We start from the raw sequence: 13,416 nt of genomic DNA on the forward strand, positions 1-13,416 counted from the left end.
ATTACAAGAAGGCCTATGACTCAATGCCCCACAGCTGGATACTGGAATGCTTAGAATTGTACAAGATCAATGGGACCCTAAGAGCCTTCATCAGGAACTCAATGGGGATGTGGTGTACAACACTAGAGGCCAACTCCAAGCCCATAGCACAAGTCACCATCAAGTGCGGGATCTACCAAGGAGATGCTCTGTCCCCACTGCTGTTCTGCATAGGCCTGAACCCCCTCAGTGAGATCATTAACAAGACTGGCTATGGATACCGACTACGGAACGAAGCAGTTGTCAGCCACCTCCTGTACATGGATGACATCAAGCTGTATGCCAAGAGTGAACGAGACATCGATTCACTGATCCACACTACCAGGCTATACAGCAATGACATTGGAATGTCATTCGGACTGGAGAAGTGTAGTCGAATGGTAACAAAGAGAGGGAAGGTAGTCAGAACTGAGGGGATTGAACTACCAGAAGGCAACATTGCAGACATAGAGGACAGTTACAAGTACCTGGGGATCCCGCAGGCGAATGGGAACCATGAAGAGGCCGCTAGAAAAGGCTGCAACCACCAAGTTGCAGAGGGTCAGGCAAGTCCTGAGGAGTCAGCTGAATGGTAAGAACAAGATCCGGGCCATCAACACGTACGCCCTGCCCGTGATCAGGTACCCTGCTGGGATAATAGGCTGGCCAAAGGAGGAGATAGAAGCCACTGACATAAAGACAAGAAAGCTCCTTACCATGCATGGAGGGTTTCACCCCAAGTCCAGCACCCTGAGGCTGTACGCTAAGCGGAAGGAAGGGGGCTGGGGACTGGTGAGTGTCAGCACTACAGTCCAGGATGAGACAACGAACATCCAAGAATACATTGGGAAGATGGCCCCAACTGACCGAGTGCTCAGTGAATACCTCAGGCAGCAGAAACCCAAGAAAGAGGAGGGAGACGAGGAACCATCATGGAAGGACAGGCCCCTGCACGGTATGTACCACCGGCAGATAGAGGAGGTGGCTGATATCCAGAAATCCTACCAGTGGCTGGACAAAGCTGGACTGAAAGACAGCACAGAGGCACTAATCATGGCAGCACAAGAACAAGCTCTGAGCACAAGATCCATAGAGGCTGGGGTCTATCACACCAGGCAAGACCCCAGGTGCAGGCTGTGTAAAGATGCCCCAGAGACAATCCAGCACATAACAGCAGGGTGCAAGATGCTAGCAGGCAAGGCATACATGGAACGCCATAACCAAGTGGCCGGCATAGTGTACAGGAACATCTGTAACGAGTATAATCTGGAAGTCCCGAAGTCAAAATGGGAGACGCCCCCAAGGGTGGTGGAGAATGACCGAGCTAAGATCCTGTGGGACTTCCAGATACAGACGGACAAAATGGTGGTGGCTATCCAACCGGACATAGTGGTGGTAGACAAACAGAAGAAGACGGCCGTAGTGATCGATGTAGCGGTTCCGAATGACAGCAATATCAGGAAGAAGGAACACGAGAAGCTGGAGAAATACCAAGGGCTCAGAGAAGAGCTCGAGAGGATGTGGAGGGTGAAGGTAACGGTGGTCCCCGTGGTAATTGGAGCACTAGGTGCGGTGACTCCCAAGCTAGGCGAGTGGCTCCAGCAGATCCCGGGAACAACATCGGAGATCTCTGTCCAGAAGAGCGCAGTCCTGGGAACAGCTAAGATACTGCGCAGGACCCTCAAGCTCCCAGGCCTCTGGTAGAGGACCCGAGCTTGAAGGATAAACCGCCCGCAGGGGCGTGCTGGGTGTTTTTTTTTTTTTTTTTATTAGTCAGAATGACCTTACACAGAAAAGGAATTGGGATTAAAGAAAAGGTAGGTTGGCTCTGGTAAAATTCTCTCTGAATGCATGTCTTTGTATTATGTTTGTCTTTTCTTCTGTTTCCCTGAGTGCAGAGACCATTACATCACTCCACAGTCTCTGTCCTTTTACAGTTTTGTTTTTTTTAAGCTATTCAGCTCCCTCTGTCGCAGCAGGCACTGGCCACAATGTACCGACACATCATAACTCTCCTCTGGAACACTTCCAGAAACTCCTGACAAAAAAGGTCAGGAGATTATGGCAAGTGCGTATGTGTGCTGGTGCTGTACAGTCCAGATATATGTGCAACCTAACAAAAGGAGAGGAGGGGAGACAAACCGAGCATATAATAAGAATGAATGAACTGGGTAATTGTGATGATATGATTCTGTTTATGATGGTGGTTATGCAATGGTAATGATAATGCTGATAGTCATGTTGGCATGACAGTGGCAGTAGTGATAATTAACTGACAGCCTTGATGATGACAGAGATGAGGATAATGGCAATTAATACTGGATATATAGTGGAATCAGCTGTGGGAATGTTAAATGGTGATTGCAATGAGTTAGACAATGATGTCAATGATGTCAACCATGATAGTGACAGTAATGGTAATGTACTTGATAGTGGTGACAATCATGGAAATAAAAATACTTTTTGCTGGTGTCACCCAAGATGGTTTTGATGACGGCAATAGCTAACTATGAAAGCGATTAACTATTACATTGCTAATGGTGTTGATAGTAATGATACTGAAAACTATTATGGTGCAAATGATCTCAGTGACAAATAACAACCATGCTAAAAAATCATGATAGCTACCTATTACATTGATGGCAATGAGGACAAGTATAACAGACAATAGCTATGATCAAGACAATGATGTTACTAAAGGACAATATTGCAACAATTATGCTAATATTAATGTTACTGTGGTGGCAGTTATGATGTAGTCAACATCATGTTACGAAAACAGCAGTGGGGCCAGGTAACGTGCAACTTCCAACCTGTGAATTTTTGACTAGTTGGAACAAAAGGGCTGTTTTTCAACAAGCATGTTTTTTTAAAATGTAATCCAAATTGCAAATATTTTGACCCAAACTATTATCTTTTTTTAAACTAAATTGGTAATTTTGGTGTATAAACTAAAATATAGTGAATGAAAAAAAACAAACAAACTTCTGAAACAGGACAAAGTGAAGTTTCCTGGTTGACAGTATTGTGATTGATGATACCGCCCCTTCTGCTTCCTTTTGGAGATTTTGTCAAACAGGACCATTCACTCTTAGTGTCTAATAACACCGCCACAGCTTGTGGTTCAAAGCATCTGTGCCAAATATGTGCTGAAAAAAAACTGCAATATTTGAAATTCTGGGGAAAAGAATGGCTTGAATTTTGATAATGGCAACAACAGTGAAGATGGTAGAGATGATGCCAACATCATGGCTATGAACAACAAATGAAGATGATGTAGATGATTACAACTACCGCAAATTACAGTGAAATCCAATGGGCTTTATATAATAAAAAACATGAATAGCATTAATTGTAATTGTTAACATGGGTTTGTAAACAAAATGATAAGGAAAGAGTTATGATAAAAATCATAATTTTTGAGAATGGAAGCTGTGTATTATTAGAGTCACTTGTATTTTTATGAGTCCTCTCAAGTGTTACTTGAAAATAGAAATTAAATTCTGCTGAAGTGATATAAATCCAGTGTGGCTTTTTTGTTCTTTGCTGAAGGTCAGCGGTAATGAGGTGAGGTTAGGATAAAATTGCCACAGCGACGCTCGAACATTGATGGATTTACCTGAATTTACCTGGATTTACTGACTAAAGCAACTCCCAGTGTATACTCAACATATTATATATTAAGGTTTTAAGTTTATGCTATCCAGCTTGCTCTCAGTATGGCTTCCTGGCAACCTACATTGGCTGCCAAGTGCAGCATTCAGAGCCAAAAAAATCTTGTAAATCCCAGCCTCTCCATTCATTCCCCTTACTTATCAATTTATTCAGCATATTTCAACACTTTCTACCACCCACCACTTTCCATCAGTGAATAAATTGTATTTGAGGTGATTATTGAACTAGAAAATACATGTGTGATTATTGTAATCAGTAGTTAATATTGATTCCTGTAACTTAATTTTCAATGAATGTGTCTAGAATCAGGCAGGAAAATTCAACTGTCCTCTCTCTCTTTTCTGTGTGTCTGTGTGTGTGGGTTTGTGTATTTCACAGTGAGCAGAAAGATGAAAGCTTGCTCTAAGATGAGTGAAAATAAGATGCAATCATGTAGTGATTCTACCACTCAATCTTCCCTGGGATGAGTATGGGTCAGGGAGGGTTTGTCAGAGGAGAGGTGCCATGCCAGCATGGAGTAGATCATTGCTTCCTTGAGGATGAGGTTATGATCAAAGAGATTCAGGTGCTTTAGATTTCTCTGGGCAAACCCTAAGAGAGGCCCCCAGGCTGTTGCAAAAACTTTGGTATCCTCTCCCTTTGCCAGTGTAGAGGACTTATCAAACCAACAACAGTCACAAGAAGAAAAGGGTTGTTTTTTTTTTCTTTAGCTCTAGCTTTTTGCTGCAGGGAATAAAGACACAGGAATCCTGGTAAGGCCAGCAAGAAAAAAAATGAGGCCAAGTGCTAAAAACTGATTCAAAGGCTGCCTAATAAAATGTATTCAGTGAAAACTGTTCATAAAAACTTCTTCACTAACATGGTTAAGAAGGCATCAATGTAGAGATGTATGATGAAGAGATTTAGATATATTTATTTAAATCTACCATGTATTAACAGTGACCAATCATTTTATTATAATTAGAAAACCATATTTCAGCTAAATTATAATATGCAGTACAAACATTGATCATTCCCAAATCAACTAACATTTAAATCTACAATAAACGCTGTCCTGGTTCTGTTTCAGGGTCTTCTATCAGTTGGACATCCAGTTGGCAGCTCTACCCTGTGCTCCTTTCCAATGATTAAGGTCAATATCTCTAAGGTTGAGGCCAGGGAACCTTTTCAATAATGTCCATTTCCACAACTTCTATCTGTGTATCACTTTTTTAGTCACTACCCAGAGCTTGCGGCCATACGTAAGGGTAAAAATGTAAAACATAGCTCAAGTAGTAAGGTCACACTTTTGAATTAAGCTCTATATTTACCCCATTATTGCAGGGTGTTACATCAATCCATTTGACTGTCTCCCACTCCCTTCTTCCCTCACTCATGACCAAAACCCAAAGATACCTAAACTTCTCTATTTGGGATGGTGGATCATTGCCCCAAGTGGGTATGCCTTCATTTTCTGATGAGAACCAGACTTTGGGGTACTAACTGTCATCCTAGCTGCTCAATACTTGGTTGCAAACCATGGCTGTGAAAGCTAGAGTCCATCAACCAGTGAAGCCAAGAGCACCACATCAACAGCAAAAATCCAAGATAAGATCCTGAGGCTACCATACCTGAAACTGTCCTCCCCTTGCCTGAATCTAGAAACATTGTCCATTAAAATCACAAACAGAATCGATGACAAGAGCCAGACCTGGTGGAGCCCCATACCTAAGGGAAATGAGTACAACTTCTTGCGAGCAATGAAAAACAAACTATTACTACTGCTCTACGTGGACTAAATAGCCAACAATGACAGCCCCCGCACCACCACGCTCCAGAGGACAAGGGAAGTGCTTAAATGCGTTCTCCACCACTACACTTTGCCAATTCATTTCCACAACATCCAGAGTCTGAATGGAGTCTAGGGAAAGCTCAGCCATCTCTACCTCAGTGACTTCACACCTAGTGATGGAAGTCATATGCATCACACAAACACTGCTTCTATTTCTTGTGTCCTCAGTTGACGTCAGCACGCCAACCCAACCATATATACCTGACGGTTTGCCAGAATTGATTTGAAGTCGACTGAAAGTCTTGTTCCCTGGCCTCATCAGACTTCTCCCAAAGTTTGCCAGTATGGATTTGACAGAGCCATGTCCTTTTTTTTTCCAGCATTGATCAGCTACCTCCAGAATCCAACCAAACTTGGCAACATTTCCTGTTGCCAAGTGCACTTTGGACACAATCATGGTCAAACATAGTTTCCGTTATGGACTATCCATGATCGGCACTGAACTCTAGAAACAGAACTACTCTTGGGGTTACATTATCATTATCCATGTGAGCACTGAAGTACCTAGTAGACAAGAGTGCCTTCGGAGGGATGCTTGCAGCACCCCACCCAAGATTTTCAAGAAGGCCAGGTGTTCTAAGCTAGTCTCAGCATCTAAGCACTATCAATAGTGACAACCCGCTTCCCTGACCTGAAGCCAAAGGAAAATTACCATCTTGTATGAATTTAAATCCACAGAACTAAAGAAGGGGAGCACAGTGGTAAGCACTGATGCTTCATAGCAAGAAGGTCCTGAGTTCGATTCCACCATCTGGACCATTCACCTCTTTCATTGTGGAGTCTGCAAGTTCTCCCTGTGTACTCCGGCTTCCTCCTACAGTCGTTGATACTGTTATGATCTTTTCTTTTACTCCAAGATTGTCTACATGGTATTAGCAACATCTCTGGGCCCCTAACACTCTAATCTATACTATATCCCTGGAGGTTAATCTTTCACAGGTAATAACATGTAATACTTAGAGCCTCCATAAGTAGATGCCACAGTTTGAAACAGCTTCACTTCCACATTCTGACTCTTAACTATTCCAGCAATATTTGATGTTGAAACAGAAGCTTCTAACAAGTTCTCTGGGCTTTCCTGTTTACATCTCTATTCCCAGCACAAAAAGGATTACAAATAGCAGCTTTAGAGAATATAAAGAGATTATAAAATGCAAGATACTGGATGGGAGGGGTTGTGAAGGGATGTCCTCAATGAGTTGGCAGATAAAAGGCAACACTATGTCAAAGGTCAAAGCCTCTAGAGCTACGTGGAAAGTAAAATGGGGAGGGAGAGTTCAGACTGATTGGAGTTGCCCTGAAAGAGAGTGAGGGTCTGCGTGTCCATGCAGGCATTCTGAAACATATTTCCCTGTAAATTAAACTGGATTACTTGTCTTCTCCACATCCTTTATCGAGATAACACTTGAAGCTAGCATGGAATTCATTGAATAGATCTGTGTGAGCTTTGTGACTTTCTATAATCTTACTGACGTGTGTGTGTATGCGTGTGTGTTTGAACTCCCATAAAAACTGCATGATGATGCAGATCAAAAGGATCTGGATGGTTGTGAGTTTTACTTGGATGTAATTGCTGTTTACTCCATCACATTATACAGTAGAGGTGCTTTATTAAGACTTTCTGCCTGTCATTAGAATTGCACTGCAGCAGTCTCAAGGGGATATGACACTATCTCTGGGTTTTATCAAAGACATTTTATTTGTAATATGACTTTTCAAAGATCTCCTATTTTATGGCAATTGAGCAAAGGTTCTTCTTTCTTCTACTGATGAGATTAATGGGTTTCAAGTGGAATGCCATAGCATCATAACACCACTCATTTCAATACAAAGAAGAGTCATTGCAGTTTTCAAAAGACATTCGCCGGAACCCTGAAGTGTTTTTTTTTTAAACAATACAACACGCCTTGCATTAAAGGATTAAATGGCTTTAAATGATTAGCAGTACATGGGGACAAAATAATTTATTTTTATTGCATTTGAGTTTAGAAAATTCATGGCAATAAGAGCAGAACAGGTAACAATGTTGCTTATTTTCAAACACATGGTGAGTTTGACAGAACCAGGCATATTTATGGGTTAACTAGCATGTCTTGATTACTATATATGGTTATAGAGTCTTCTCTTTATAATTTTCTGTACTAGCACATTGTGGCAGGAAACTGTGGGTTAGCATCCTTGATCTTGTCCCTATGCAGACACAGATTTTATATATAATGTATATAACTAGCCCATATAGTTATTTATATTACAATGAGTGACCTAAAGTGCAGCAGATTGGAATCTGTTTAACCCTGTAAAGATATACTATTTACAGAAAAAAATGTATAAAGTAAATCTTACGTCAGGGTCCACTTTTCCAGAGCTTTAAATTAAAACATGTATCTACATGTCAGTCTTTAATTACCAGGATCAATAATTACCTACCAAAGTCAATATTAATGGAAATTAAATATATTAATGATAATATATTACATACATTCTAACTACAAGTTTGTCTGCTTTGAAAACTGATCAGCTAAGCCACAATAATTACTTCACCTTGTCTTACCTTTTGCTGAGTTGGTTCACAGGAGATTTAATTCCACCAGTGAGGTATTTGCCCCTGAGAAGCAGCTTTGTCTCACAGAGATGTTTGCTAAATTTTAATTGCAATCTGCGGTGTGAGCATTCACTGCAATCAAAGAAGCAACATGATTGCTCCACTGAAATTACCAAGTGATAGAAGTGTTTATGTACAGTGAGGACATCGGTGAAAACCTTAAACATAATGCTATGTCATGTGGGTTCCTTGCAAATGCTGAATAAGTGTATTTATTCAAGTTTTACATATTAATAGGTAGTAAGTTGGTCCAGCATTGCACCCCACAAGTCTTTGCAGCAACTAGGGCTGAGAAAGATATTAACATGTCTTCTAGTATTTTTATCATATTTACAAAGGTTATTTTGATGCCAAAAACATAAATAGATCTGTTAATGTAGAAAAAAGCCAGTTAGCCAACGGTTAAACTTTTGAACATGATCATAATTTAGAAACGAGGCAAATCAAAACAAAAAACATGCAAAAATGTGTTAAGAGCTGACTGAAGGGTTAATAGTTATTCTATCTGCTGGTGGGATGCAACATAGAAAAGTAAAGAAAAGGAAACAGCAAATCCAAGCAGGTAATCTACATATGTTACAGTTTTAATATCAAAGAATGGTGGAAGACATGTAAATTTTAGACATCAAGCTGAAGAGGACAAAACACATCCAGCCCAAAAAGAGAGTTTACGAGTAAAGAGCAAAAAGAAAATGTCCATCAATTTCAAAAAAAGGACAAGAAATGTAAGAAAATCAAAGAAGATAAAAATTGTAGGAGAAAGGGTAAGTTTGATTTCCCTTGTCATGCAAATCAGTTTGGCATTGGGGGAAAAAATACCTTCGTCGTCCGTGCGGTCACTATCACCTAAATCATCACTGTGTTTCTTTGTAAGGGGACCTATAGGACCAAGAAGGAGAAGATGGAGGAAAACAGGGTGATCAAGAACACAAACAGTCTTCAAAAGATGCTCTCAAAAGAAAGAAAGTTTTTTCAATCATTACTGATTTTATAGCCCCCTTTTTTCTTTTCTTTTCTTTTTTTCTTTTTAGAAAAATCCTCACATTGACAAGCAGACTGGGCAAACATTACCACAATGTCCACTTTGTTTAATGTTGGAATTTACTCTGCTTGAGTTCATTTAAGAAGTTAAAGACCAAAAAAAGAGGGACTTTAAAAAAAGAGGCAAAAAATGTTAGTTTTCTGTTGAAAATGAAGACTGAACTAAAGATAAACGTCTCAAGATCATAAACTTTAAAACATTGCATAAAGTAGCATAAATTACACACATCAGATATTGTGGTAACAACTGAATTGATCAGAATAGAAGAGAAAAACAAACAAACAAAGACTGTAAAAGAAGCAGAGTTTTTTTTTAAGAGCAGAGCACTCTAGAGAATCATGTGACAACTTCCCCAAATGCATTTTAAAAGTGATTTGATGTCACAACACACACAAACATCTGTCCATACATATCCCTGTTTAGAATATCAACTATCCCAATATTTTAAAGGCAGTGAGAGAAAGAAAGGAGACCCCCCCAAAAAATATATATTTTTTGAGTGATTATTGGGTTATTCTTTATCCATTTATTTTCATGCTTTTGCCAAGGCATGCTATAAATCATAAAGCATGAATAAGCACACATAGTAATTTTCATAATACAATTTAGAATAATCAGTTTTATTTAAAGGAAACAAACTGAGCAATAACACAATAATGACTTTGCTCTGGCATAATAATATTGAGATTAATTATGTATGTTTGTTTAATCAATACAAGAAAAAAAGTAAAGTATGAAAGCATCTGACACTTTGAGCAGATACAATAAGGGTACTGAATTAAACTTCTTTTTTCTTTTTTTTTCAGTAGATTCTTTAAATACTCTTTAAACATTTTTTTTGTTCAACCTGAGTGTTTGTGTAGTGTTTAAGTTTATCAGGCAATTGTCTGTCAAGGGAAGTGGTTAGATGCTTCTCCATAAAAACAACAGTTTGTCATTTTAATATCAGTATTGTTTACATACACAGAGAAAAAAATGCATGCTAGCTTAAAGTATTTACACACCTACAAACAAACAAACACACAAATACAAATAAAACGTAGAGAGGAAAGAATATACATATATCTTCCAAACAAGATCAGAAACATGCAGTCTTAACAAAAAATAACAGAAGCTGTCAAGGTGCATGACACATAGAATAGCATCAGTAGCATACTGGTCCTCCCCCAACCCACCACACACACACACACACACACACACACACACACACACACACACACACACACACACACACATACAGTTGCGCACACATGCAATGGCATCGACAACACGTGAGCCCGTTGTGCCTCAAAGTGCCATCAGTGGATGAGGAAATCACCACTTTAGTCCTTTAATCTATCTTAATTGACCACAGCAGCAAATAGCCGGCACTTTTATGCAAATATACTTCAATTCCATTTTTAAAAACTGATCTAGCAGTTTATTCTATTTATAAGGTCAACGCTAATAAATGGCTCATATTAAACTAGAAATGTCACTAAATGAGTTGTTGTTAATGTTTATGAAATAGATCATAATGGCAGATGACTGACTTAAATGGTTAAGATGGTTCTAGCCAGTAACTCATATCCAAGAGTAATAATTCCTCCATCATAATATCTTGGTTTATTTTAAGCTCACTGATTTCTTTCCAATGACTTTAAAAAGGAGGCTGGCTTACTGCATATCAGTGTGTCCTGCAGCAGTCTCCCAGCTCTCTTTTGTGAATATGACAAGCAATTTGATAAGGGAGAGCTGACTCGTGCTTTCAATGTGCTGAATAAGCACCGAGACACCAAGTCGCTTCTTAGGAAATGGGAAATGTCTAAGAAAGAGAAAGCAGCCACTGTCTAGGGATGTGTCACCTGTTTATAGAGTATGCCGCATAGAGAGATCACTGACAAAACAATACATAAAGGTTGTGAGAAATCTGTGGTAACCTTTCAGCATACACGACGCTGAGTGATATATGTCTTCGTGCTAATACCTGAATATACAGCAAGCCTACAGTTACTTTTCAAACTGTTGCATCTACAATTTAAATGCATGTTCGGACAGACAAGTACACAATTAATTTTTATATATAGATAGATATAAAATTAGCAAAACAAAGTGGTGTGTTTATATGTTTTTGACTGAAAAATATCCAAACTACAAGAGGACATTTAAATTTAAAATGTTGTTTTATCTGTGTTATTTATATTTATAGGATGTAGAAGCCTAACTTCCAGATCTAGTCTAGTCTTAAGTCTCCATGAACCAAAGCAACTATCCATTTTAGAATGTTAAAATACTTCAACTGGCACAGTACACTGAATATACTACATATGTCTCAACACCATCAACATGAAATGAGTATCATCGAAAGACAATAAGTAAATAAATAAAAACATTAAAAAGCTGTGAGCAACTGGAAAACCTATGAGAATTTAAAAAAGAAAAGACAAAAACAATGCGACTGCTCTCTGAATTGCACATGTGCTGCTTTTATAGGAGCACCTTTTCTGACTTAGGGTTAGTTGGGATCAGAGCAAGACAGCTGCATGACATGTCATATCACACACACATACACACACACATGTGGAGAGAGAGAAAACAAGAGAGACATCATTCAACAATCATGTGCCAATACTGAACGTCGCTGTGACAAGAATGTCCTGACACCGACCTGTCCTCACCTGCTATTTTGAACCAGTGTATGCGTGCTTTCATATGTGTGTGGGTAACTGAAGCAGAGATACTGGTGAAGTCTCAGCTGGCATCAGCTCTGATCAGTGATTAGGAACGTGACACTTCAAACATTTTTCAGATAACCTTTGTTTTAATCCCTACCATAGATAATAACCAACCAAATATACTGTACTTCTATTGCAACCCATGAAGTCATTTATAATCCATTTTAACACCAATAAAAAGAAAGGAATGTAGACATCTAGAAAAATGTGCCTGTATATTTTCACCCTGGTATTTATATATATATTAAAAAAGTAAATAAAACTCACTACAGCTAGGATTATCCCCACTGTAGACGCAACACAGGTGTATTTGTCCTTATGTGCGTAGTCTACTAGACTACAAGGGCTCACAGTTGGTGCCCTTTTAGTCTGCTGTGTGGGTGCTGACAGGTCTGTGGAGTCGCAGCAAATTGGAATTCACGCATACATCCACGAGTCTCTTTCACCCTCTGATAACAAAATTTGCATCACCTTTGTGTAAGCAGACTTTTGCATCTTGTATATGGCAAAGGAAAGTATAACACTGGCCTAACGTGTGATTAGGCACATGTGTCTTTTGGAGCAGTGCAGCAAAACCGTAGTTAAAAGAGTTAATGACACAAACCAGTATCCTACCAGTTGGTTGAACCTGCCAATTACTGGCAATATAAGATAGATAACAACTGATGGTGATTCAATGGGATAACAGCTTTCAAAATAGGTTATCTTTTTCTACATTGTGTGACTACTTCTTATCACTTCACCTTTACTTCTGCATGCTAACAGATTGCTGTTCTCTTATATCTGCACTATACCCCCCTTTGTTTTTCAAACAAAAGCACAGATTGGTAGACTAACAGGCTGACCTGTAAATGTGAAAGAGGTGTAATTCAGAGGGAAAGAGCTTAATTGCTTCAAACAGGACCTCAGTAAACACACTGAAAGAAGTTTGAAGATAGAAGTTGAAATTTAGAAATTTGGTACTAGTTCTGCAGAGAAAACCGGGCAAAGATTAAAAATGCTCTATGAATTATTTGAAATATGCAATCAGTTACCATTTAATTAGGTAAATTAGTGCAGACTGTTATCCAACCCAGCAGCTCACTATAATACCTTTACAATGAAGTTCGTCTGACTTTGTTTAGGACTTGGAAGTCTTGTGTCTTATGGCCTCAGCATGTTTTAAATTATTATATTCACAGATATGTGCAGTTAACTTGGTCAGTGGGTCGTTAAAAATTAGCACTTATCAAGTTAAAGCTAGAGAAATACCCAAGGTCCCCCTGTTATATTCTTATGGTTCCTGTAATTCTTTTAAGTATGAAAGGGACACTGAGTTTCCTTTTCATACCTAAAAGAACCCCGTACAGCACATTTCATTTTTCTTTTTCCTCTTCATCATTCAGTGGAGCAAAATATTACACTTTGATTTTCAGTCTCTCAGTCTACATCATCTGCCTTTCTCTGACGTTTGTGGTGTCTTTTTCTCTGTGTCCATCGTTTTCCCTTCTATCCTCATATCTCCCTGCTTCCACCAACAGCATTGATTGGAGAC

The 13,416-nt window shown here is 39.1% G+C and overlaps 1 protein-coding gene across 2 annotated transcripts in view; it reads right to left on the reverse strand.

The window, feature by feature from the left end:
* The window catches only part of nlgn1 (neuroligin 1), a 276,978-nt gene that overhangs the window by 151,465 nt on the left and 112,097 nt on the right, over positions 1 to 13,416 (reverse strand). For both annotated transcript variants that reach the window (XM_026158032.1, XM_026158031.1), the window contains one exon: positions 8,946 to 9,005. In XM_026158032.1, the coding sequence (XP_026013817.1) occupies positions 8,946 to 9,005 (60 nt within the window). The remainder of the gene's footprint in view (positions 1 to 8,945; positions 9,006 to 13,416) is intronic.

The sequence above is a fragment of the Astatotilapia calliptera genome, chromosome 23, assembly GCF_900246225.1.
Source record: "Astatotilapia calliptera chromosome 23, fAstCal1.2, whole genome shotgun sequence".
Classification (NCBI taxonomy): domain Eukaryota; kingdom Metazoa; phylum Chordata; class Actinopteri; order Cichliformes; family Cichlidae; genus Astatotilapia; species Astatotilapia calliptera.